Genomic DNA, 25054 nt, shown 5'->3' on the forward strand with positions numbered 1-25054 from the left:
AACACAGCAGCAGTTTAATATAAATTGTTGCAGAAGTACCCCAAAGTGAGGAAACTAAACCTCCTCCCTGTCCCACATCCCAATCCTCTGATAAATGACAAAATAAAAATGGAAGTGTTTCCATAAGATAGGCAAATTGGTTCATGATTGCAACATAACTCAGGATTTTTATTCCATGTCACAGCAAAGCACAAAAGGCCAAGCTCATAGCAATATCTTCTTACTATTTACCTAAGGGGAGAGCTGCTGCCTCAAAACACAATTCAGAAACTTTTTATTTGTCCAGTAAAGTGCAACCATACCCTTTACCAGCCACAGAATACAGTCACTGTGCTATTCTGCCAACTTCATCCAAAACCCAACTGCCACCACAGCTGGGCCACGAGGCAGTCACAAGTTTAAAAAAAAAAAAAAAAAATCAGTTCTGAAAGTTACTGTATTATTAGAAGCATAGCAAGGGACATTAAAAGCTCCATTTCTGGCCTGACTCCTTACCTTCATAGCAGGGCAAGAGCTTCCTCCCTTTGGACTGCAGGTCAGGAGGAATGATGTTGCAGAAGCCATGGGGCAAGATGTACTCTGTCTCATAGTAGATGTTTTTCCAACGGTGTGCACATGCCTAAACAGATCATATATCATGGGTTACTGGCCCAGAGTCACAGGAGATCACTCCGACCAAGGCAAAGCATGCATGAACAGGACCACTCAGCATCACCTTCACCCCACAAATCCATTGTACCCTCCTTATATTCCACTGTTTCTGAAGTATCTTCTCATTGTTCCCTTTTGCAGCTCAGGACAGTGTCTGACCTGGCAGCTCAGATCTTAGCCTTCACATGTATATAACTAGGAAAACAAGACGTCACAGAGCCTATGCTGAAAATTTCAAAATCTCTAACTGTTCATGAATCCTCGCAAAGAGCAAAGTTTTCTAACTAAAGATGCACTAACACAACCCAGCAAAAGGTGAAAAACAGGAATAAAGACACTGAGAATACTCAGAAGGTTAAACCACCAAATAACACGTGTGAGTCAAAGGTTGGTTTCTACTGGGAAAGGCAGCTCTGTGTTCTGGTGACAGATGTGCTGAGCCTTGCTTACTGGTAGTGAATTTAATTGAAAATGCCAAGGATTTTGTACCAAGAAGAGTGGCAACATTAGCCAAGGTGCAGACAAGCTGCAGAACTTTATAGTGATGAATGAGATCATCCTGTAAAACAGGACTCACCAGACACTAGCTCAGTACAACCGCCACACACAGGCCCACATGCTAACAGTGTGAGCAATGTAGAGCCTGGTTCACAACTTCTCAGAACCCATTTGCTCCAAAACCTAACACTGCATTGCTGCCAGCCAAACTACAAGTTGGCTTCTGCTCAGGATTTATTTGGAGTAAAAGAAAAGGAAATGTGAAACAGCAATGGCTTTGAATTTAGCACATGCCAGACCATATCACCAGCTGGTCTGAGTCTACACTTAAGTCACTGTAGATGTGTCAATTTATATCATTTAAGGCTTAATTCCATGCCAACAGACCAAGCCTCTATGCGACAAATCACCTCCTCCACATGCCTTGGTCTTTTCCTGAACACTTTGCATCAATCCCCTTCACAAATCCTATATTTGACTCCATCCTCCCCAGATGAGATACCCTCTGTCTTCCATTTCTGTGTGCTACTCCACTTTTCTGCTTCAGCACCTCAGAGCTGCCCATAGGAGCATCTCAACATTTTAAAAAATTATATCCACCCATAAAGCAGGCACAGCTGTGTCACCTCTCCACTAAAGGACATGGGAAGTGTATCAGCCACTGAGAAGCTCAAAATTCAATCCAGCCACCAACAGATTTCAATATACTTATATCCAGAAAGATATGAATATGTAATACTACTCTCAAAGAGCAAAATCAGTTGTGCAAAACCTGCTCTACTCTTAGCATTGCTACATTTGATATTTATTGTTTTCCTAACTTCCTGTGCCCAAAGAGAGGCACGTATTTCCACATATGGCTATCACTAGGGACAGTGAGGGGCTCTGGGGGCTGCAGAAAGTTTTGCACCACACTGCATGCTACAGGCTGCCATCTGTGATGCAAAAATCTTTCCGAGGGCACTCAGCTCCACAGCCAAATGCATGTGAGAAGTACAATAAAGAGCAGCTTTGGAGACTCCTGGATGCACTTTGAGGAGGCTCAGTTTCCACCCCCATGCACTACTCATTCAAAATTCAACAGCAACAGATAATCAACATGTGAAACACTCATTTTCAGCAAAACCAGGAAATAGCTTCTCTCCTGATGGATCTGTGAGCACAAATATACACATGCACAACCGTTGCAAAGACAATGCCATAAATACACATACCATTACAGCAACAGTGTCGTCAATCCCAACTCTGGATATAAACTCAAATGGAAACAAACCATGAGTATTTTTTAAAATTTTGGAAATATAAAGGATTGTGGCATTATAAATTCCTTGATATTTTATATTTCTGAAACTGCAAGACACTCACATAAATTAATCTAGTAATTAACCTCTCTCAGAAGAGTAAAAACAATGGAGTCAGGGGGAACAGCAGCATTTCATCACAAGCAGGTGGCTTTGCTCAGGAGTGAGGTGCAGAAGCCAAGAAATATAAAACAATATGAGGAGAGAAAAAGCTGCTGCTGGGTAAGAAGCGTGTTCAAAATTAACTAGAGGCTATGGGCTCAGTCTAGCAATTCTGGACACACTTAAACCAATCTGTTAAGTCTTGGGTTAATGACCACTTTTCTGTACCTTTATCACAATGTGTATTCAGGCACACTATAGTTCACCACTGACTGCCCTAGTCTGCAAACCTTCAAGGGATGAACTCTCCTTGGTTACCTGAGTTAGTGCTTTCTCAGACTTCCCTGTGCCATGCTACAGAATTTGACATTTTTACAATGGACAGGAGTCCAGCAGCAGCTCTTCCTCCTCAAAACTCATTTCTCTGTAGCCAGACAACCAGCACATTTGTCTATCACAACACATCTGATTTTGTTTTTTCTGTCTTCTCAAAAGTATTTAGAGTTGATTACAGTTCATTGTCACAGTATCATTCAACGTTGCCAAGGCAAGGTGATGTGGCTACATGCTTTCTTCTCTGGCACCAACAGCCTATGTCTGAAGAGGTCTTTGGAATAGAAGTGAATCACCTGAATTTGAGGCAACTGCAAACAACTGACAACCTATGCACCCTGTTTTAGATGCAAGTTATAGCTAAGTCCCTGTGCAATAAGGAAACCATCAGCATACTTTGGTGCTCAGCAGCTGCTGCTGGGGTACAGGTTCCAGCTCTATCACAGAACAGGGGAGAAAGGATGCAAACCCTTGAAGCAAAACAAAATGTGCCTGAGCAAAGCAAGATGAGATATCTACTGATGGCCGACACTGCAGTACTGCAATATAACGAATAGGCCATTTCAGAACTGCTGACACTTGGCTCTTTTGCATATTGTTGCAGCCACCAGTTTTGCTCTACAGGAAGAGCAACACAATGACAGAAGTGGCAGGAATTTAGGAAGAGCAAGACTAAAGGACGAGGCTTATCTCTGAATCTCAATGCAACACCCCTGGTTCCTCTCCCAACAAAAGTAAAAGGAGGAATTTTACTGTTTCAGTTTGGAAAGAGTGGGCAATCTCAGATGTATTATTGCAGTACTGAGATTAGTGCAGACTGACTGATAGTGCATCCAAGGACAAGAACTTTCTTATTCAATCTTACTCCTACATTTGTTTATATCCTCACTGAAGCTTTACTATTTAATCCATCACACAAACACCAAATTCTGGTTTAGTAACATCCTGGCACAATATGAGCTCAAACACAATCTACCTTTTACCAAACACCAACTAAAGCCCTCTGGCATGCTCCTGACCTTCCCTACTGCCCCATACTCTTATCAGGCAACTGGAGAAGGCTGATAAGAAAAAAATTTAGGCCACTAACTAGCTACAAAGCAAAAGCATCAAATTCTTTATACAACCTACAATTAAACTGTGTGACTAGTTAATCTAACACAAGATGTCAAGAGCATGAATATTTCACACTTGTTTATGGAAAAAAAAAAAAACAATCCACCCAGGGTTACTGACCAGAAAGATATTACTCTGACTTAAAGGAATTTCTGGAGGGGACGCAGTAAATAGAGTTGCAATGTCTGACAATATGGACTCCACACACTCCTAACTAAAGAAACACACTCATGCTATCTAGCAATTAAAAAAAAAATTTGCAAATACAGTTATGAACACATATTTAGACACATCTTCTCAGAAAATCACTTCTTCAAATGGGCCTCAAAGAAAAGCTACATTTTAAAGAACTGCTAATCCTTAAAATTAGAAAAGCACATGTATGGAAAACCATCTGTGGGAAAATCACAAATCTTTTTCAGTAAAAAGTTCTCAAAACAGAGAGCAACAATGACCTGAAATATCCAGGTAGTTTCCTTCCATAAAGGAATCTGTATGCATTCATTTCAGGCTCTGTTTACACACACATGCACACAGATGTGTAATAAGTCGTTTGAGACTTTGGTGATAAATAATAATGAGAATTATATAATTAAATATTCTCTGGCATCTGGACATGGTCTCTGTAGTGAGGGGCAGCATAATCTTGTCATAGCCCTGGATTAGGATTTTTTAAAATCAGTGTCACTTGTGGAGACATTTTATCACCCTAACCTACACTGAAATAAGCATACTACCAGCTGTATTTTACTTTACCTACATTTCACTTTTAACCTGCTTTATGTGTGAAATTTCTACCCCCTCAGCCCTATGTCTCTCACCCTTGTAGCCTCCATTCAGCCAGCCAGCACCCACCTTGGCAGTTGCTTGGCTTTTTGCCCCACCAGCATTCCCTTCAATTACTGCTTCTCTCTAGGGAGATGACCCCTAAGCATCAGCTGCAACCTGTTTCCCTTTGAACCAAAATACAAGCCTGCTATCCTTAAAATATACTTTTGACAAAAAATTAAGAGTTGCCTAAAAAAAGTGTTTAACAACCTTCTAAAAATTAATTAGGATGAATGTCAGCCAGATGACTGGACAATGAAAAGGATGTCTCTCAAGGGTAGTGCTATCCTGATAAATGCAAGTTACTCCTCAGCTGTCACACACAACTGAGCACATACAGCTCAGGATACACCCTGAAAATATGAATTGCTTAAAATTAAGGCATGAATGCCTTAATTTTGTCCTCTGTTGTATATTTTTACAGTGTATTTCATTTATGCCCCTCTTTCTCCCTATCCTCCTCTAGTCCTGAACATGTTTAAAATATCCAAGAAAAGTAAAGGTAGCCCCTATCACACTTACAAGGTATATACCAAGAGAGATGCGGTAAAAAAATATCACAATACTGTGACAGAAAGGTATCAAACCTACCTGTTCTCCCACAGGGAAGTCGGTGCACAAGGATTTGGGGGATAAGCACCTCTACCCTAAGCACATATTAAAAAAAAAGTCTTTGAGGGAAGCAGGTTTGTCCTCTTGTCTTTTACAGGTGATTGGTACAGTAATCACTGCACGAGATCTTTCTCACTAGCAGCTTTTTGACAGTTTGATGTTACATACAAGGGCAGTCCTCTTTATCATTGGAAGGATGGGGCCAACTGAAAGCTTCCTATTCACAAACAGTGCTGTTTAGAATTAGATGGCTGTCAAGCTTACCCTGATACAACTTTGATATTTGCCTGCCACATATAATACTCACAACACTTTGCTGCAAATTTATTTTTATTTCTGTTAACTTCCCAGTCACTCAGGTAGACAGTCAGAACCCAACCATGGATGTATGTACAGGCAATATGTAAAATCATAATGTAAAATAACCAGACATTCTAGAAAGAGTTTTGCCCAGGACTCTTTGCAATATCACAGGAAAAGTTTTGCAAAGAAATTGCGCACATCCTAAGGATCATATCTGCTCTCCTTGTCCTGTCTATGTGCATAGTAACCACACTGAAAACAGTAAGTCAATCCACACACAGTTAAGACATCTCTACTTGCAACTCTTCTACCTTGTCAATAGGAAATTAATATAGATAAATGAAAAATAAGGCCACAAAGAGCAATTTACACATTTCCATGCAAGTTTTGAGACGCAATTCATATGCTCAAGGAAAATATATGTTTTCATATTTCCTACATAAACACAGGCAAACTACAAAAACAAACAAATTAGTAAAATACCTCCCAGACAAATTGTATTTATTCAGTTCAAAGATATAAATCCTCAGATTTAAGTCCTTGGCTGACACAAGTCAGGTGTGATGGCTTGGAATCCTCCCTCTATAAATCACGTCCTCTGGCTGGGGCTCACTTCTGCTTGAAGAAAGGGTCTACAGAATCTGCTGCCTGGACTTCGTCAGTCACTGCCAACACAATCCTGATGTGCTTAGTCAGGCAGCAGCTACATTTTTAATGAGATCAAAGAATAGTATGGACTTACCAGCACACTTCCACCAGCCTTTGGCTGTCTCGCGAGGCTCACACCCATCCACTCATCATCTCTGTCTTCCTTACAGGTCTTTCCACAGAGCATGCCCCGGGAATTGCCTACAGAAAAAAAGGGAAAGGCAGCAAGGCAAGGAGACATGAGTTTTAAATACCTACCAAAGAATCCTGACAAAAAAAGAGATTTCCCATCAAACATCTGACAATGTTTTTCTTTCCCCCTGCACCCTGATCATTTATTAGCTCTTGAATGCATTAACTGAGGCAATGTTCTCACTCTTAAGTGGCACCATACACATAAACAGCTGAGGACAGACTCTGTTCCCAACAGCCAGCAGCTATGACACTGTTCACAGCTCTACTTAAATGAACCATCAAACCATTAAGTCAACAGGAGAGGTATCAGACTGCTACTTGAATGCAATCTTGAAAATGAGATCAGGGGCGCTTAAAAAAAAAAACAATGAGGCTGAGATCTGTAGTCCTGTCAGGCAGCACTCATGAATCCATGACAACTTACAATCTGGTAGAGGACAAACCACCTAGCCAAAACACTGTCCTAACACATGTTAACTTCATAAACAGAAATTCTACTTAGTGTAAGTACAAAAAGATGAACAATGCCTTATTGTATAAAGGCAGAAAAAGCAACATGTCACCACGAAAACCAAAATATTAAAATGCTTCGTTCTTTATCATCATTATCCAGCAGGAAGTTTTAGATCATGGTTTTACTTTAGGCCTCCACCTTCCCCTGCCTCAGACAGTTCATCGGAGTAACTGAAGTCAACACTGATCCCGTGCAATGGCAGTCTCACTGAGACCATTTAAGTACAAAAAGTAAACTCAAGAAATTATTTGCTGTATTATGAGGGAACCCATAGATCACCACATTACCAATAACATCACATATCGTGAGCCCATCACTGCATTGCCTGGGGTCACCTCATGCACTCTGACTTCAGAGCAGGCAGTAGCACTCCAAAACATGTACATAGTCACCTACACACTGAAAAGTCACACTGAAGCAGGTGAAAAAAAGGCAGAAGCTCAGGTTTAGCAGGGAAAAATCCACATTTACCTGGTTACTCCCTGGAAAGAGCAAGCAAGGTCATTGAGAGGACACCAGCACCAGTGGGATGTTATTTTGTAATGCTGAAGAGAATACGACACGTTTGCTAACAGCATTCAAAACCCATCAGAAAAGGCTGATGGCTGCCTCTCAATATTTTGGGGTCAATTTGAAGTTGGAAGAAGGACTGCTGGCCGTGCAGTTTGGATTTTTTTGGTTGCCTCCTGCTGTCCCAACATCATAACTACCCACCTCTCCCCATATCCAGTTCTGTGCATCTTCTGTCAGGGTTGGTATGAACTCGACATTTAAATACTGCTCCTGGGGACTGAACAGAGGTGCTGTATTTAGATTCTGCCTTGGGAGCACCAACCAAGACCCTGGAAACCAGAAACAAAGCAACACATTATTAGTTTTAGGAGGAAAGGATAAAAATCAACAAACACCACCAAGGCTTGCATTGCCAGAGCTTCATTAGCAAAAACACTTCTCTCACCAACCTTGTAAAACAAAGACACTGATTCACAAACTGAAAACACCACACACAATAAAGGCAGTGAAGCCTTTGTGCTTCTCCACAGTAAAGGCACAAATATTTTTAACAAATAAACTTTACATTAGGACTGTACCACATTTAAAATGACACACCCTCACCACACACCTCCCAAAAGCTTTTAGGACAGCATTAAGAGCATAACAGCATCTGCATCCACTTTTCCTCAGTTTTAGCTACATCAATCCAGAACTGATACACACACAAGCAGATAAAATCTGAACCTCCTGCTGGCTGCACTCTTGCCAGGCAGAACAAGATTTGTAAACTTGTTTAGAAAGGAGGCACCCCATTCTCTTGAATAAACAACAGCAAGAAATCAAACCAACAATACAAGCATATCTCTTCCACAAAACATTGCTATCAACCAACATTTATCGTTAAGGGCTGTGAAGACTTTACCTGGACTTTACCTGGACCCCACACGAGATCTACTCTTTCTGGGAAGCACCAATGGCCTGCTCTGACCATAGGGTTACCCTCGAAAGAAAGATGGTCAGCACTTTTTAATCACTTGTGCTAGGATCTAATTAAACTCTTTAACAACTAGGCTTCTATCTTCTTATGCCCTAAGGGATGCTTTTTGAGGAGGATTACAGGGGAAGCACAAGTTTTGAAGCACAAGTATTTCACTGTCTCCTCATTAAAGGGACATTTTTTCTCAAGCAGTTGTGACCCCAGACCTGGGCAGGTGAGGAGGAAGAAGGAGGTTAAGAAGGAGAAGGGCAGCTCCAAGGAGGGCAGTGGGGAGCACCAAGTAGCTAAGTAACAGTTTAGCAATTCTCTTGTACTGTCACAAATGACAGATCTCCTGAATGTAAAAAAATCCTCACTAAAGTTAAGCCCAGGGCTGGGAACTAAGGGCAACCATCTCTAAAGGGCTAAGGCTCCAGAAGTCCCTATACAGACCCAGGCTGCTACCTGGGAGGCAGCAGCTGACCAAGGACACACTGCTCTTGGTTTAGCCACTAAAGAGCAATTGGTGCAAAGTCAGTCTGCATACACAACTCTCCCACTCACAGATGGACCGCCCAGCACCAACCCCCAAATGGATGTTTTCCCTGTTCTTAACAACTTTTTCCTCACCCTCCAATCTAAAGCTCCATACTAATCACCACTCATCATCACCATCCCAGTATACACAAGGAGACCTAAGGCACAAGGTGTGCACTTGTCCAGGGCCAACCCGAGTCATGCAAAAGAGCTTCTCCTGCATCAGAGCCTCATCTATACACAACAGGAGCACATTTCCACTCCAGACACACTGCCTTGGATCTTGGATGCAACAAAACTGTCCTGTGGTAAAAAAAAAACTGATACATTTACAAAGATATTAGAAACCCCTGTGTTAAGTGACCATTTTTTCTGAGATTTTATAGGCTAAACTGCTTCATTTGGAGAATTCTGACAGAATTGCACTCTTGCACTCTGTAACACATATCATGCTTTCAAGAGTGAGGAGAATTAATGTCCGAAACACTTAAATTGCTAAAATCTACTAAGGCTGCACACTTGGGGACAAGTGCAAAGGAGCTTGAAAAATAGCTCTAAATGGAAATCCTACTAGGCAGGCAGCAGATATAAAATCAAACGCCACTCATTTCATTTACACAGGCAATGAAGGCATAACATTCACTTATTGACAGTCATGAGATCTATAAAAATAAACATTACTAGCTTAAAGAGTTACAGGTTCAAAGTGCAAAAGGAAACACCATGTTTCTATGACCTGTTAAAACAGTAAGATAACACAGGTCACACTGAACTCCAGTTTAAAACAGGTTCTGCTCTAACCTAAGAAAAATAAAAATGATTTAGTAACTAGTGCACAAGATATCTTGGGTTGCAACATGAAAGATAGAGACAATGGAGCCGAAATTACAAAGCATTTTCATCTCTCTTTAAAAAGATGAATGGGAAAAATTGGTAATTAACAATTTGAGTAGACAATTGGTACAGATAATGCTGCTGTCTTGAGCAATTATACCTTTCAAAAAGAAAACATACATTGCCATTTCTTCATGTGGACTGAGCAAAAACAAGCAGCCAGTGCTGTGTGCCAATGGTAAATTTATTTTGGATTGTCTTGCATGTCCATGCATTCAAATTTGGTATTTCAATATAGCACATACTACGTCATCTTAGTCTCATTCTCTCACTCTTGCACCTAAAACTCAGCATTTGAAGCCTTTGCAGAACCACTGCTTCATCTAGCATGATCCATGCTCACTCATGCATAAGATCGGAAACAGGAGGTTTTCCGTTTGTTGACATGTTTTTTGGTTGGTATTTGTTACATAATAATTACTTAAAATTTATTCAAAGGTTAGAGACTGGAATATTCCCTTGTCAACAAAAAGACTTGCTTACTCTTTCATTAGCTTCTGTATGTAATGCCTTAACTATTGTAAGGAATTCACCCATTTAACTATCATGAGACTTTTCAGCAGACCTGGATAGACAACTCATTTCCATCTAAACACTTTGGGACTCCTGGAGCAAAAAAACCACCTGTTTGTATCTCCTCTACATATTTAAAATACCTTTGAAATCTTTTGCAATGTTTATGAAACAGCACTGCAATCAGAGGAAGTGTTTTTTCTCTGCTACTATATCAAATCAGGAATACATTTCAAAATAAAATCTTAGAGCCTAATAGAGTCTTTTATTTCAGTGCTGTGAAGTCTTGCCTGGCATGAACACAGAAGATATAAAGACAGACAGAAGAAGTACAGCTTTCCAATATATTCCAAATAATTAAACCATCATTTGTTTAAAATGACTGATTTTTGTGGTACAGATTTCCAGTGCTACTATATGACTACTTGGGCAGTCGGCAAGCAGGTACCAGCAGTTCTCCAGCCTTTTGCCAAAAGGCTTACTATGTGAGTGATACTCTCTGCAGAGATTATTGATGACTGCAGGTTCTCACAACCATACTATTCTATGGGAAGCCCCTACAATATTAGTGAGTAGCTGCATGAAGATACCTTGAAGGGGAAACCCCATAAAGAGAAAGAGGCTACTTTCTATGGAGAAAGGAAGAGAACCAAGAACAGGAGGAGGGGAATTTGGAGCTATTTCAGCCATTTTCTTTGAGGTGAACAGAAATCTGTAAGCAACAGCCACCTCCCACTGGCTCTGTGAAAAAAGTACTGGGGTTTAAACCAAAATAGGGAGCAGAAAGAAGAAAGGCCACTTAACTTTCTCTTCTTGCACTCATACTCACACGATCAATGACAAACATGTTAATCTGTATTGAGAAAACTATGCAGCCACATGGCTGGAAACCATGCCACTGAAGGAGTTGCAGCAGACAATTTTATTGGATGACAAAAAGCTTTCTTGGCCACAGAGAAATTCACACCTCTTTAAAATTAATTCCTGAAGAACAGTAATGATCACTTCCCTGGTGATTGACCCTCAGGACATACAGATTTGGAAATTAAGTGTTGCATTTAACAAAAGGAACAGTGAGCAAAAGTGCAGAGCTGACCAATGGCTGGAGATGCCAAGCACATTAAGCATCCCCCCTACAGCACATCAGCAGTGATAAGACAATCACAATTTAAAGACTGAGGACTGTAGGCACCTCACCTGACTGCAGTGTTACTGTCAGGGGAAAAAAATCTTTAAAAATCCTCACATACCACAGCTCATTTCAAAAGCATACCACAGGATGGCGCCCTACCATCATAGCCCAGTTGAGTTTCTCCCCTTTAGAAAGGTCTGTGTTACTACCAAAAAAACCCAGTTACTTGAAATAAAACCCTGTGTTTCATCCATGACATGCAGAGCAAAAAGCAGGAGGGCTGGATGATCCATGACCAATGACAGCAAGCTCAGGTTCCTCAAAATTCCATGGCAGAATCTACAGCATCACTGTAGATTATACACACAACACTCAGTCTCCACTGGGTCAATCTGTTCCCACACATTTGATAAATAACATAGAGAATAAAATTTTTCAGCTTCCTTGAAGTTGCTGAATAGAGTTTAAAAACTAAGCTGGCAAAAAAACCAAGAAAGGATATAAAGGTATACACACAGGATGATAAATGTGACTGGAACCAGTGGAGAAACAGATAAAGAGACCTACAGTGTTTGTTCAGGCAAGTTATGTAAGAAGAAGCAATAGCACGTGCCCAAATAAAAAGTTCAAGAAAAGGTCACCTTTAATATTGAAGCATTCAGTGCATACAACCACCAGAGACCCCTCTCAATAAACCCCCAGAACCATAAAAGGACTTTCAGAAGGAGGCAGATGCATGTAAAATATTTCCAGGAAAGTAATGTTTATGTTTATTAGATAAGAAACACGTTTTATTGAATATATATGATTTTGATAAGCACCTTGTTGTAAAGTCTCACAACATACGCAGAACAAGGAGAGATCAGCTGCATGTCCTGTGCAGATAAAGAATGCCTGCTTTCTATTGTTTCAAATTGTATTAGAAAGCTTATTCCATCCAATTTTGAAATGCCTTCCTTCTGACTGCACATGAGTTTACATGACATGCATTACAACACATATCAAGCGGCCCAAGATGCAGATCAACCGTCATTATTTCAGCAGCAGCACAAACTGGTGAAGAGCAGGGCTGAAGGAATGATGCAACAGCACAGAAACCAGACTTATTCTTTATTGTAGAACTCACAGCAGGACACCATGCAACTAAACTGACTTCATTACTTTTTCATGCCAGATTATTTGGCTAGAGAAGAAGAAATGGTCACCCTGGACTTGCTGAGAGATTTGAGGGTGTCAGCAAGAAGAGGTCATGAGGAGGGAAAGGGAGAGACTAAAGTAACATCTTATTTATTTTAAAAAAGAAGAATCAGAGATTTCAAATTATTACCACCTTTTATTTGGGAAAAAATGTGCATTTTTTTTTTTCTTGTTTAATTGTCTGGGGTCGTTTCTTGGTGGTTTTTTGAGTCCTTACTCTAAGTTTCATCATAATATCGAGAGCAGAACCACTTCAGCTTGTCCCTGCTCTAAATGCAACCAGCCACTTGGATTCTTGCTGAAAATGGCAATGATGGGTAACTGAGTAAACCTGTCAAGATTTACAGCCATAAAACCCACTTAAGGAAGGAAAAGCAGACATTTTCAGAAATACAATAATCTCAGCACATCTCTGTTGAGAAATATTTATTGATACAAGAAAATGTGCAAAAACAGCTCAATGGAACCATCATTGCAATCAACTACTGCAGAAAATGTCAAAGGCACCGACTGGCTCCGCCACTGTAGCGGCAGCTGAACACCCAGTTCACAGTTGTAACTCCTGCGTGCAGCAGCCTGACTATTCACATTTATCTGATCTAAGATTTCATACCAAATACCCCACCTCCCTTTTTTTCATTCTACATGAATATTTGGCTCATATGAAGCCTGAAAGAATCACCAAACCCTGAACCAGTTTACTGGAAACCTATGGGCATAAGGTAGGAAATACAGACAGGTGCCTTTGTGGTCTTGGAAAAGAGTTGAAACATTATATATATATACACACACACATACACGCATACATATATGTTCATACACACCAGCACACAGACAAGGCTATGGAAAACAAGACAGCTCTCATGATCAGAAGTACATTAGGTGAGTATCAGGCCCACAAGCAATGAAGAGCAAGAGTTCCTTGAATACCTTCAAATTCTTGAGAGCATATTAACATATTAAACAATTTTAGATGGGCAGGAGCCCTATCAGCTTCAGATTTGATCAATCACATTTTTGCAGACTCATATAGTGCTAAACTCACCGGGCAAGCCTTCAATGCCCAAAATATCATTGTCTACAGTTAAATTATTTTAACTACTACCCATTGCAGTGTACAGAACCAATCAACACGAGAAAACTGAAATCATAGATAGCTCTTCCTTTGGTATATAAAAGTCACAAGAAGAAAGAAAAAAAACTTGACACACAAAATGAAACAATAACCCTGATTCTTAAGAGAAGCTTCAGAAAACTGGAAGAAGGCTGCATATACTTTTAAGAGATTCATTACTGACCTTTAGGATGCACACACACATTACAAGCAGAACTGCACACAGCACACTAGAATGAAGGGAAGTATAAAAATACTCTTCTCCCAACTCGTTATCCCAGTGTCAGTTGGGAACAGGATTTTGAAGTATCCATGAAAACAAACTTCCTAGTCTCACAAGGAACATTCCCATCAAGTGGTGACAATCCCACCCTGATGATTTCTGATTGTGCTGATGCTTACCATATAAAGCTGCCCTTAACCCTTCTGGGTGTTAGGTGCGACAATTTTTTTATTTAAAAACATTTAGTGATCTTAGATGTTTGGCTGGTTTGGTTTTTCTTCTTCTGGTGATACCTTGAAGGGGAAACCTCACAGCAAAGGCATCATGAATCAGCTCCATTTAAAAAAAAAATTGAATTTACATAACTGGAGATTTTAATATTGAGCACCAGACTTCTAACAGATCCCTGCCTTCAGACAGATGCCCAACACAAAGTCCAGCATGTTTCTAAATTAAGTGGGGCTATCTCAAAGACTCCTCCCTAGTCCACCTCCCCTTCCAAAAATACCACACCAGCAGGTGCTATATGAAGATAAATCATATTATCAATCGGAATGACAGATACCTACATAACAAGCAACAAATTCTACCACTTTTTCCCCACCACACTGCAGATCAGCATTTCATTCACACCATTGTGAATCCCCAGCAACTTGTGTTGAATAGAAGTTCCTTTCAGCCTTTGCACCCTTCACTGACTCCTGACCTAAGTTAAGGATCGCTTTAAACTGAGATCTTTTCTTCTCTGAGGGTGCTTTTCCTCTATGATATCTTCTTTTAAGTCCTTAAAAATGAAAGCTCCATGAAAGCCACTATGGAGAAAGGCAGAGCACAGAACTACTTGTGAACTAAAGGGTGCGAAAGAAATTCTTTTTTAAAGAACTGTATGCCAGAATGAATAATTTATTTAAACCACAGTGCACCAAAGTTCCAACATCAATAGCTGAATATCTAAGTATAAAAAGATAAAGACATGCTTTGTGGATGCTTACTGGCAGAAATTGCTCCTACTCACATTAGAAGGGCATCAGATGACACCATCTAGATCCAATTGAGAGAAATCACTTTTAATTCTAACAAAGAGCCTCTAACGTAGATAACAAACAGACTGTGGTCCAATGCTCTTTTCAATCAACAGGAAAACAAGAAGCTCGCCAGTTTCACAAATTTTTGGATGTAGATAAACTTTCTTTCTCCGGCCATTTATTTTTTTTTTTTTTTTTAAGTTACACAGACATTTCCTCTACTATTTGGAAGCGTCTCTTCAGCCTCCGAAGGAATTTTGTCCCTCGCCAGGCTGAGTGCGGTAGGTTAGCTCCGTGGACGCTGAGTGTGCTGCTCTCGGTGGAAGTTACCGCTATTAGAAACACTTCCCATTAACACGGCAAAACCCATCATCATTCGTACCTCGTGCGCTTTTTCGTACGCAGTCCAGACGATGAGCTGCTAAATATTTCCAGCGAGGAAGGGGGATTGAGCACAGCGTCGAGACATCGGCCGCGGGCCGGCTGGCGCTTGAGGACAACTAGGTCACAATGGCAAGCGCCGGCGGCCAGCCCAGAAAGGCCATCGCCGTGTTTGACCGCCTCGCAGCGCGGGGCCCCCGGCTCACATTAGAGAAATCCCTCGTGCACTAGGGGCGCGGAGCCCACAACTCTGCCTCCAACGTACCCACACGAAGAGGTGGACCGAGGGCGGGGAGAGACCCCGCAGTCCAGGGCGGAGGCGCCCCTTTCGCGGCCCATGCGAGAGGGCTCGGGTCCACCCGCGCCGTCGCGGGAGATACGGCTGCCAGGAGGGATGGATATCCCGACAGCGACCGCCGGGCCGCATCCCCGCCGCCACCCGCGCCCTCGCCGATCCCGGGCACGCAGGGGCCGTGCTACTCACCACCGTGTGCTATCATGGTAGTGCTGCAGCACCGAGTACCCAAAGAAGGAGCCGTTGGGACCCCGGAAAATCACGGGGCGACCCACATCCACGTTGTAGGATCGCACCACGGCCATCCACAGCAGCGTCCACAGAACCCGCGCTCCGCACTGCCGCGCCTCCGGCATAGTGGGAGTCCCGAGACAGCCGCCCGCACCGGCGCCGCTAAGTGCTGAACCCCAGCCCACCAATCCCACCCTGCCCCCGGCGCCGACTCCAAAGTGGCGTGTCTGGGCGCGGCGCTTTTGTGCCCGCCCCGCGTCGCGTCTCGGCCCGGCCCCGCCGCGGCCCGCGCCGCGCGGGCACCGCGCGCCCCTCCGCCTGGGCCGGCCGTGGCGCCGGCACCCCCTGGCGGCCCTGGGCGGTACCTGCCGTGCCGTGCCGGGCCGGGCCGGGCCGGGCCGGGCCGGGCCGTGCCGTGCCGTGCCATGCTTGACCTCGCCGCTCGTCGGCCCCGAAACGCGCCGTGCTCTGCTCTACCGCCCGGCTCCTCCGGCCACGGCACCCTCGCGTGTCCCGCGCGGCCCCACAGCCTCCCCCTCGGTGTCCCTCTCTTCCACGAAACTGCCTGTCAGCTATGACTTTCTTTCATTTTTCCACCTACTCCCCTTCTCGCGCAGCCCCTCCTGGGTCGGCGCCTGGAGGGGGAAGAGGGAAATCACAAAGTTTAGGGCAGAAAGACATGGAGGAATCAGTCCTGACTTCCATTAGTTTGAGGCTATTAGCCCCGCTTGAATCTGGCACGCGGAGAGGAATGCTTCGTGAGTGACAGATGAAAGATCTGATTTGCATCGCGCCGAAACGCACAGATTTTCTTGGGAAAGGGGAAGCCATGATGTGAGGCAGTGTCTTTTTTCAGGGCAGCAGAAATGAAAATATATCGGGTAAAAAAATCAGAGCAGTATTTTCCGGCAGAAGTACTTCAGGTCTGAAAAAGAAGCAGCAACCTTCGTGGCTAAGTAAAAGCTGAAAATAATTGTTCTAATACTTGAAAAGTTTGACAATCTGAGAGCAAAGATAATCACTCAAACATGCACTAATAGATGAGCATGAGCAAATGCAAGAAGTCTACTCCAGAGGATAAGACAAGGGTGATCATCACTCTGTAAGAAAAGGGAAGGGGAGTTAGGTGCTACAAAACCCTTGGGCTCATAAAGCCCATCTTTTTATTAAAGTGAAAAGCAGTATATTTTAGTACTCAGGATTCATGTATTTAGATGCTTTGTGAGGACCAAGCCCAGAATCTCAGAGGATAAATAGTTTCTCACAGATAATTATGAATTTCATATGTTTCTGTTAGCTTTGGCTTTGACTATTTAATTCCATGTACATCCCTCATACATAAGAAGGTGCACCAGGAGAGGCAAAGTAAGTCCTGGGAAACACAGGAATAGAGGGGCCTGGAACTCTGATACAACAGGAACTGCCACTTGTGGGAGGTCACTGAAGATTTGCAGCCAGGTCCAGTAGTTCTTGCATATGCACACAATGGTTAATGCGTAATATGCTTCTGATGACACCAGTGATCTCCAGGGAAGAGTCCTGCATATTGAGGCTCTTGGAAAGCTGTCATGGAAAAACACTCTTGCAAGTCAAATCTTCTTTCAGTGAAAGAAGTTCTTGGTGAAAGAGTAATTCTTTTTCTGCAAATGGTTTGCACCAGGATTTTTTTTCAGTGAGGAGGGAATTCTGGGGTAAGCTGTTTCATAGTATCCATGTGGCTCTTTCAAATACATATCCTGTTTCTGCAAGGGAGCATCCCCACCAGGAAGAAGATTGATCTCAATCATTGCTTTTGAACACCACCCTCAAAGCAAGTGCTCTGTGCCATATGTACATGTTGCTGTTTAGAGACTGCCATTTTTTGATGTTGACTGTGATGACAGAAAGCAAACATTAACATAGAAAATTTCAGGGACAGGTTAAATAGAGAAGTAAAAATTACAGAATTTGGTGGTGAAAATAATATTTTTTTTAAAAATAGAGGAATGGATGTTTCCAGTCACCAAGGTGTTTTATATTAGCCATGTGAAGCTTAGTGGTAAAATTATTTAGTATTCTTGTTCAAGGTGGCTTGTGAAAAGGTTGGAGTAGTGTGAGTCTTCCTTCATCTAACTATGACCAGGGTTATGGAGAAGTGAAAAATTTTCAGTCAAATCTGAGTGGCACAATGCTCACTATCAAATAATAAGGGGAAGTCACTCTATCAGTAACTTCAGCCTTAGGTGTATGATCAAACTGCAAGAATTGATTTGTTTATTGGTGCATCAAGTGAAAACAGCAGGGCATTTACGTCATATTAGCAGGGAGATTTATAACATTTAATAGAAAGATTTTCACAGGGATTTAATAACTGTTCAATCAATATGGATAAAAGTAATCTGATTTAGGCAGAAAGTCAATATGCCTCAATTAAGCAAATTCCACAAATGACACGCAATCATAAGCACTACAAAGCCACATCTCTGCCTTTTGAAGCAAGAAAGTGTTGGGGATTTTCAATTAATTACCTGGGCATTAAATGGTGCTCAGACAGCTCTCAAACCAAGTTAAAGGAAATGTAGATGATACACTAGAGAGAGCAATGTGTTCATCCTTCTCCAGAGGGAGGAGGGAAGCAAAGCAACTAGATGAGGTGAATGGAACACTTGTTTTTCATGTTGTAGAGTGCTCTCAGGAGGACTTATTTCAACTAGAAGTGAAACATAAAAAATTGTGTCAGTCTATAAAAATGTCAGCTCTCCATTCTTTGCAAGGAAGAGTATCCAGGAGAAGGCTAGGAATATGGTACTTCCATCCTTTTCTTTCTTTTATTGCACATCCAAATACTGAAGTCATCCCACAACATTAATCCAACAGGAATTTTGTCAGTCCAAACAGAAACAAAAACAGAAACTGTCTGTCTCAGTGGTGTATATTTAGCTGATAAAATTCTGGCATGACATTTATGAAAGCAATGGGACATCCAACTGCAGCTTCAAGGAGTCCAGTCAAATGAATATGATGGTAAAACTAAGGAGTGAGAACACAGAATAAGACTTTAAATCATCTACCACAGAATTCCCTCCTCACTGAACCCAAATCCTGGTGCAAACCTTGTGTGAAGGAACCATTCAAACCAGGAATAGCTATAATAGGCACTTCTATATCTCTGTTGTCACTGTTTGAACCTTGATGTTCGTATCATCTAGAGAAGCTCCATACCTGCAGCATAGGGCTAATTTGTACTTTACACCTAACTATATTAATTAAACACTGTATTTTGGCAAGACTCAATCTCCAGATTAGTTTAAAAATTAGAAACATTATCTGTAAATTGAGAATCAACAGTGAAGTAGGACCCTTGACAATACTTTTTAATTAATAGTAGAGCTTAGGGGAAAAATGTCCAATGCAATAATTCTGTGGCTGTGGAAAGAAAGTGAAAATTAAAACAAAAGCCCCATGTCTTCACTGCTTAAAGATTCAGCTGTATACAGACTCTGTTCATCAAGAGTAAGCATTAACAGATAAGTTGTCTTCCTGAAAGCTTCTCCACCCAAAATGGCACTTCAAAGATGATTTTTATATATATATATATATATATGTATGTATGTATGTATGTATGTATAAATATATTATATTTTTATATATATATATATATATATATATATATATATAAAGAAAAATTTGTTCCTGTACTGCACATAGTGAAATCAACATTGGTTTCCTTACTTTTACCAATACCTTACTTAATTTGAAGTTAATTTTTCACACATAATTCTACTTATCATTTGCCTTTCTTTGCATTTGTATCAAAGTAGTGCTGAGGTTAAAATTTTACCATTTGTTTCCAAGCAGTTTCTATGCACAAATAACTTCATTTTCACTTCTCACAGGGACCTACAACTAACAGCTGCTGTAAGCTTATTTGACAATCTTTTTTGAGCCCCACTTGTTTGGGTGCAGATTTCTCTTCCTGGCCCTCAGCTCCCTCCTGCTTGCTCCTAGCCACAGGTGGGGAGAGGATGTGCTGCTGAGTGGGGATGGGATGACACCCCTTCTCCCACCCTGGCATCCATCAGTCAGGACATGGTAACAATGAGAAGGCATCCCATAATCTCATTAATACAAAGGCTGCTGCCTCTCCCCATCATTATTCATATGTTTATGTCAGTACATGTTCAGTATTAAGGAGGTTTTAACTGAACTTGTGTTAAAGGTTTCCTGTTGCAGTGGTGAACCTTGCTGATTGTTCCCATGCATTCTTCGTATTTCTATGGCGAGTGCTCAATAAAAGGAAATTGGTAACTCTGTAAATCAGGTCCTAATGATAATACTGCAGTTTATTTTCGGTCAGTTCCCACAGAACTCTCCAATCTAACCCACCTACAGACTCAGCTGAAAAGAGTTCAGGAGACCAAACTTAGGTGAGATGTTTTCCTGACACTTCTCATAGCCCTTCTTGCCTACCAAGTAAAGAGCATCCTCTTCAATTCTTCTTCCACAGTGGCTTCATTCTAAAGATAGATTGTGCTTGCCTCCCCATTGAAGGAGAGAGAAATGCTACCAACTTTCGTTGCACTGCAAGGACAGTGGGAGAGACTTCTCTTTCTTTTCAAGGCCTCATCACTGTTGAAGTTGTCAGAGAGAGGGGTGTTCCTTTGTAAGAAATATATAAAAGGAGTAACCGTAAAATACCAAAATATTTTTATATATACATAAAATATTAGCAATATAAGGTATTTTGGATAAAGAGGAGACTCTCACTTGCCTACCAGAGAACTCTCTTGTCAATTACTCCAGCCACACTGAGAGGAACTGAGTACATTTCTACTGGCATGATTTCAGTCTTTCAGACATCAAATCACTTCAAGCATCTAGACTTAGAGGAAAAATCTAGACTGCTGTTGTACAAACTATACCTTTCTACATTATTCCCATAAAATTAAGGAGATGTCACCCTCAATTTCTGCAGCTAATGCAAGACTAATTACTTTTGTTGGATAACATGTTCAGGTTGAGTTCATGTCTGTGATCCTGCACTAGGAGGTTTAACCCTCAGGCCACTGAAAAACTGAGTGAGGTGCTTACATTGATCGCCTCACATAATATATCAATTTAATTCCTGCTTGTCTCTTCTTTCATTTGTCTGTAGGTAGTTCTCCAGCTGGAGTAAATAGATAAGAAAGAAAATTATTCTCTTGCTGGTTCTGTTATTTACTGTTGTTACTCATCGGCCACTGTCTCATACCTTTTTTATAGACCTATACTAGGATTTTCCAAACAGACTGAAAATCCTAGAAGTTTTACCTTCATGGAAGACAGAATCACAGAATCAATTAAGTTGGAAAAGACCTCTCAGATCATCAAGTCCAACCTATGACTGAAGACTACCTTGCCAGCTAAACCATGGCCGTGAGTACCACATCCAGTCTTTCCTCAAACACCTCAGGACAGTGACTCCCCCATCTCCTGGGCAACCCATTCCAAATCTAATCACCTTTTCTGTGAAGAATTTCTTCCTAATGTCCAAAGTCTCCCCTGCCAGTATATAGCACTATGTCCTCTCATCCTGTCTCTTGTTTCCTCGCTGTAGAGAACAATTAGGTCACCCATGAGCCTCCTTTTCTCCAGGCTAAACAAGCCCATTTCCCTCAGCTGCTCTTCACAGGACTTGTTTTCCAGACCTTTCACCGTCTTTGTTACCCTTCTCTGGACTTATTCCACTACTTCAACATCTTCCTAAATTGAAGGGCCCAGAACTGGACACAGCACTTGAGGTGCTGCCTCAACCATGCTAAGCTTCCCTGGTCCTGCTGGCGCACTATTGCTGATACAGGCCAGGATGCCGTTGGCCTTCTTGGCCACCTGGGCACACTCCTGGCTCATGTTCAGCTGCTGTTGACCAGCACCCCAAGGTCGTTTCCCACCAGACAGCATTCCAGCCACTCTGTCCCCAGCCTGTAGCACTGCCCAGGGTTGTTGTGGCCAAAGTGCAGGACCCAACTCTTGGTCTTGATGAACATCATGCCATTGGTCTTGACCCATCAATCCAGCCTGTCCAGAACCCTATGCAGAGACTTTCTACCACTCCAACACAACCTGGTATCTATGAGTCTGCTGTTGGTAGACTCAATCCCCTCATCCATGTCATTTATAAAGATATTAAAGAGGACTTGGCCCTACACAGATCCACTAGTGACCAGAAACCAACTGGCTAAGCCATTGCAAATCTTGGAAGGTACAGAAGCTGGTGATTTAATCAAAAATCACCTTCCAGCTATAAGACTAGAGTGGAAAGAGAATTTTCAGAGCCTCATATACAAAAAGTAATCTTCAGTCCATAGGTATTTAAGGGATTTATTTTCTTAAATTGTACTCTTTCAGCAGCAATCCAGTTTTAGTGTACCAGCCTGTGGAGGGATAGAATGTAAGAAAATAAAGATAGTGCAGAAGGTAGTCTCACACCTGAGGAGTTGCAGCTGTACTAATCACCTAAGATTAGGAACAGGCCTGCCCTTAATAGGCCACAGCTGTGTCCAATAAGAAGACAAGCGCTACAAAAGAGTGGGTTAGCTGGTTGAGGAGAGATCTGGAGTTTGTTGGCTGAGCTGTGAAGGAGTTAGTGCTGTGAGGAACTGCCCATGAGAAATCACCAAGAAAGTATGAGAACTTTTGAAATATGATGACAGCACCAGCCATATATCTATTCTCTTGAAAAGTATACATTAACACTGCTCTTAAACACTTGGCCTGGCTTTTAATACTGGGATTTATTTCAGTCTGATTTATGGTAAATTTGTGCCATAAATGCATCGTATTTATAAAACATTTATCATATGCTGCATACCAGTAATTGAAGGAATTTATCTGAGCCAAGTAAAAGAAACATAAATCCATTGGGTATTGTAAAAGCAGGGCCCCCCAAGAAGGGAGAAATTATCCATCTGACTCCATTGATATCAGAAGGCTGGTTAATTACTTTATTATACTACATTATTCTTTATTATATTACACTATATTACACTACATCTTAACTGAATCTGCACAAGCACTCCATTCAACTGAACAGAATCTTGTGACTGCTGACTGACAGCCTGCACACGCGCTTGGCCCTGATAGGCCAAGGAAACAAAACACCATCACTTTGGGTAAACAATCTCCATATTGCATTCTACTTTTGCACAGGCACAGCAAATGAGGTAAGAATTGTTTTTTCTTCCTCTGAGGTTCCTCACTGCGATCCCCAGAAAATATCCTTGGGAAGTTGCACCTTCCTTTTCTCTCTAAAGAGAAATGCAGCCCCAACAGGGTAAATTTTTGTTACTTGCTTGGGTTTTTTTTTCTTTCTTCAGTAGATCCAGATCTGTGCATTTTTATACTCATGTAACAGACTCATTCAACAGTGTTTATTCAGCTATGGTATGTTCTTTATTTAAGTACATGCTTAAATATGAGAATATGCTTGTACTTTGTTGACCTAAGGGGAACTGAATGGCAGACCTGAAGCCAAGCACGTTTGGGGTGAACAGGTGTAGTGGCTAACAACTGGCCTTGAGGCCTTACAGTTTTAATTATTCCCAATTATAATCTTATAACTGAAATGTAAGCAATTATATAATTACCCTAATTATATACTTTGACTGGTCTGGGCTGTTGGGGACCAGGTCTAGGCCATTGGGGGCAGGAGCAGCCATTGCCCAGTTAGTCAGGTGGCAACTAATTTAGCCAATCAGAAAAAAATGTGTGGACTTCCAAAACTGCATAAAGCAAACAGCTCTCAATAAAAGTCAGCTATTGTCACAAACATGGAGTTTTGTGTCATCACTTCTGTCTCAACTGCGATGAGTGGTGAACCCCAAAATGATTAGCAATAGCCCAGCCGTGGGGATAGTGGCAGAGATGGAACCCCAGTGGGGCTCTGAGAGAGCTGCCAACAGCCAAGAGCTGTGGAGGAAGGCAGCTGGAAGAGCTGCAGAGGTCCAGACCTTGGAAATAGAAGCTGCAGGGGACCTCATCCAGATCATTAATGAAGATATTAATGATCTTCTTGTAAAGAAGACTTTAATAAAAAGAAGCAATTGGAGAAGTGGGAATGCAATTTTCTACAATTGAAAGAGAAGTGGCTCAGAGCCACGGATTACACACAGCCACAAGAGCCGCAGCAGAGACGCCATGGGCACTACCTACTGGAGAAGCAGCAGAGAGAGTGAATGAACCCTTGGGCGTGTGGACTGGAAGGATGGGCAGGAAGCCAAGGGATGGAAGGCCACTATCTGGGACCCCTGCCCCTGTGGCACTGCCCAGCCGCGTTGCCGCCAGAGCTCCCCCACCACCACTATTGGCAATGCCTGTCTTGCGGGCGGGTTCACCCATACTGCGAGCACCCGAGCTGCTACTGTTGACATCAAGTGTGCAGCACCTGAGCTGGCTCGCACCACAGCCGCTGGCGCCATCTTTGTACTCCTCTCCCCGTATTGCTGTTGGCACATGTGGCATGCTTCTGCCTGCAGATGATTGGGCTACAAAACCAGTGCATGGTAGGCCCACTAGTGGCTATGGAGCGCAAGCGGAACCTGGAAGTCAGGTGGCACTCAGCGCCAGAAGCCCTGATGCTGAGCTGTGAGCCTCTGAACCCAGAACTGTTGGTGGGAGGCTGCCAGCACTCTGTACTGAGGGACACAACATCATGCCGCATTCACAGCTAGGGCTTGAAAAGCCCGAGGGACTTTTTCTATTAACACATTCACAGTATCCCAACCAGGGGAAGCTGAGCTACCACACCTTTGCTGACCTGCAAGAAGATGCTTCCGCCACATGCCTATATCAGTTAACATCTCTACATATGATCCAGTCAGCTCTTGGAAACAGATAAAATTAGTAGCTATTGCAGAAGGAGATGTCAACAGTGCTGAAAGGATTTCTGTGCCCATGCTTTCATTATCATTGACTGGCCAGCAG

The 25054-nt window shown here is 42.1% G+C and overlaps 1 protein-coding gene across 2 annotated transcripts in view; it reads right to left on the bottom strand.

The window, feature by feature from the left end:
- The window catches only part of ITGA9 (integrin subunit alpha 9), a 245290-nt gene extending 228966 nt beyond the window's left edge, over positions 1-16324 (bottom strand). For both annotated transcript variants that reach the window (XM_059857962.1, XM_059857961.1), the window contains exons 1-4: positions 16073-16324; positions 7816-7943; positions 6487-6593; positions 496-619 (exon numbers count right to left, since the gene is read on the bottom strand). In XM_059857962.1, the coding sequence (XP_059713945.1) occupies positions 496-619; positions 6487-6593; positions 7816-7943; positions 16073-16239 (526 nt within the window). In that variant the 5' untranslated portion in view covers positions 16240-16324. The remainder of the gene's footprint in view (positions 1-495; positions 620-6486; positions 6594-7815; positions 7944-16072) is intronic.
- Positions 16325-25054: the final 8730 nt, after the last annotated feature.

Source organism: Haemorhous mexicanus, chromosome 13, assembly GCF_027477595.1.
Source record: "Haemorhous mexicanus isolate bHaeMex1 chromosome 13, bHaeMex1.pri, whole genome shotgun sequence".
Classification (NCBI taxonomy): domain Eukaryota; kingdom Metazoa; phylum Chordata; class Aves; order Passeriformes; family Fringillidae; genus Haemorhous; species Haemorhous mexicanus.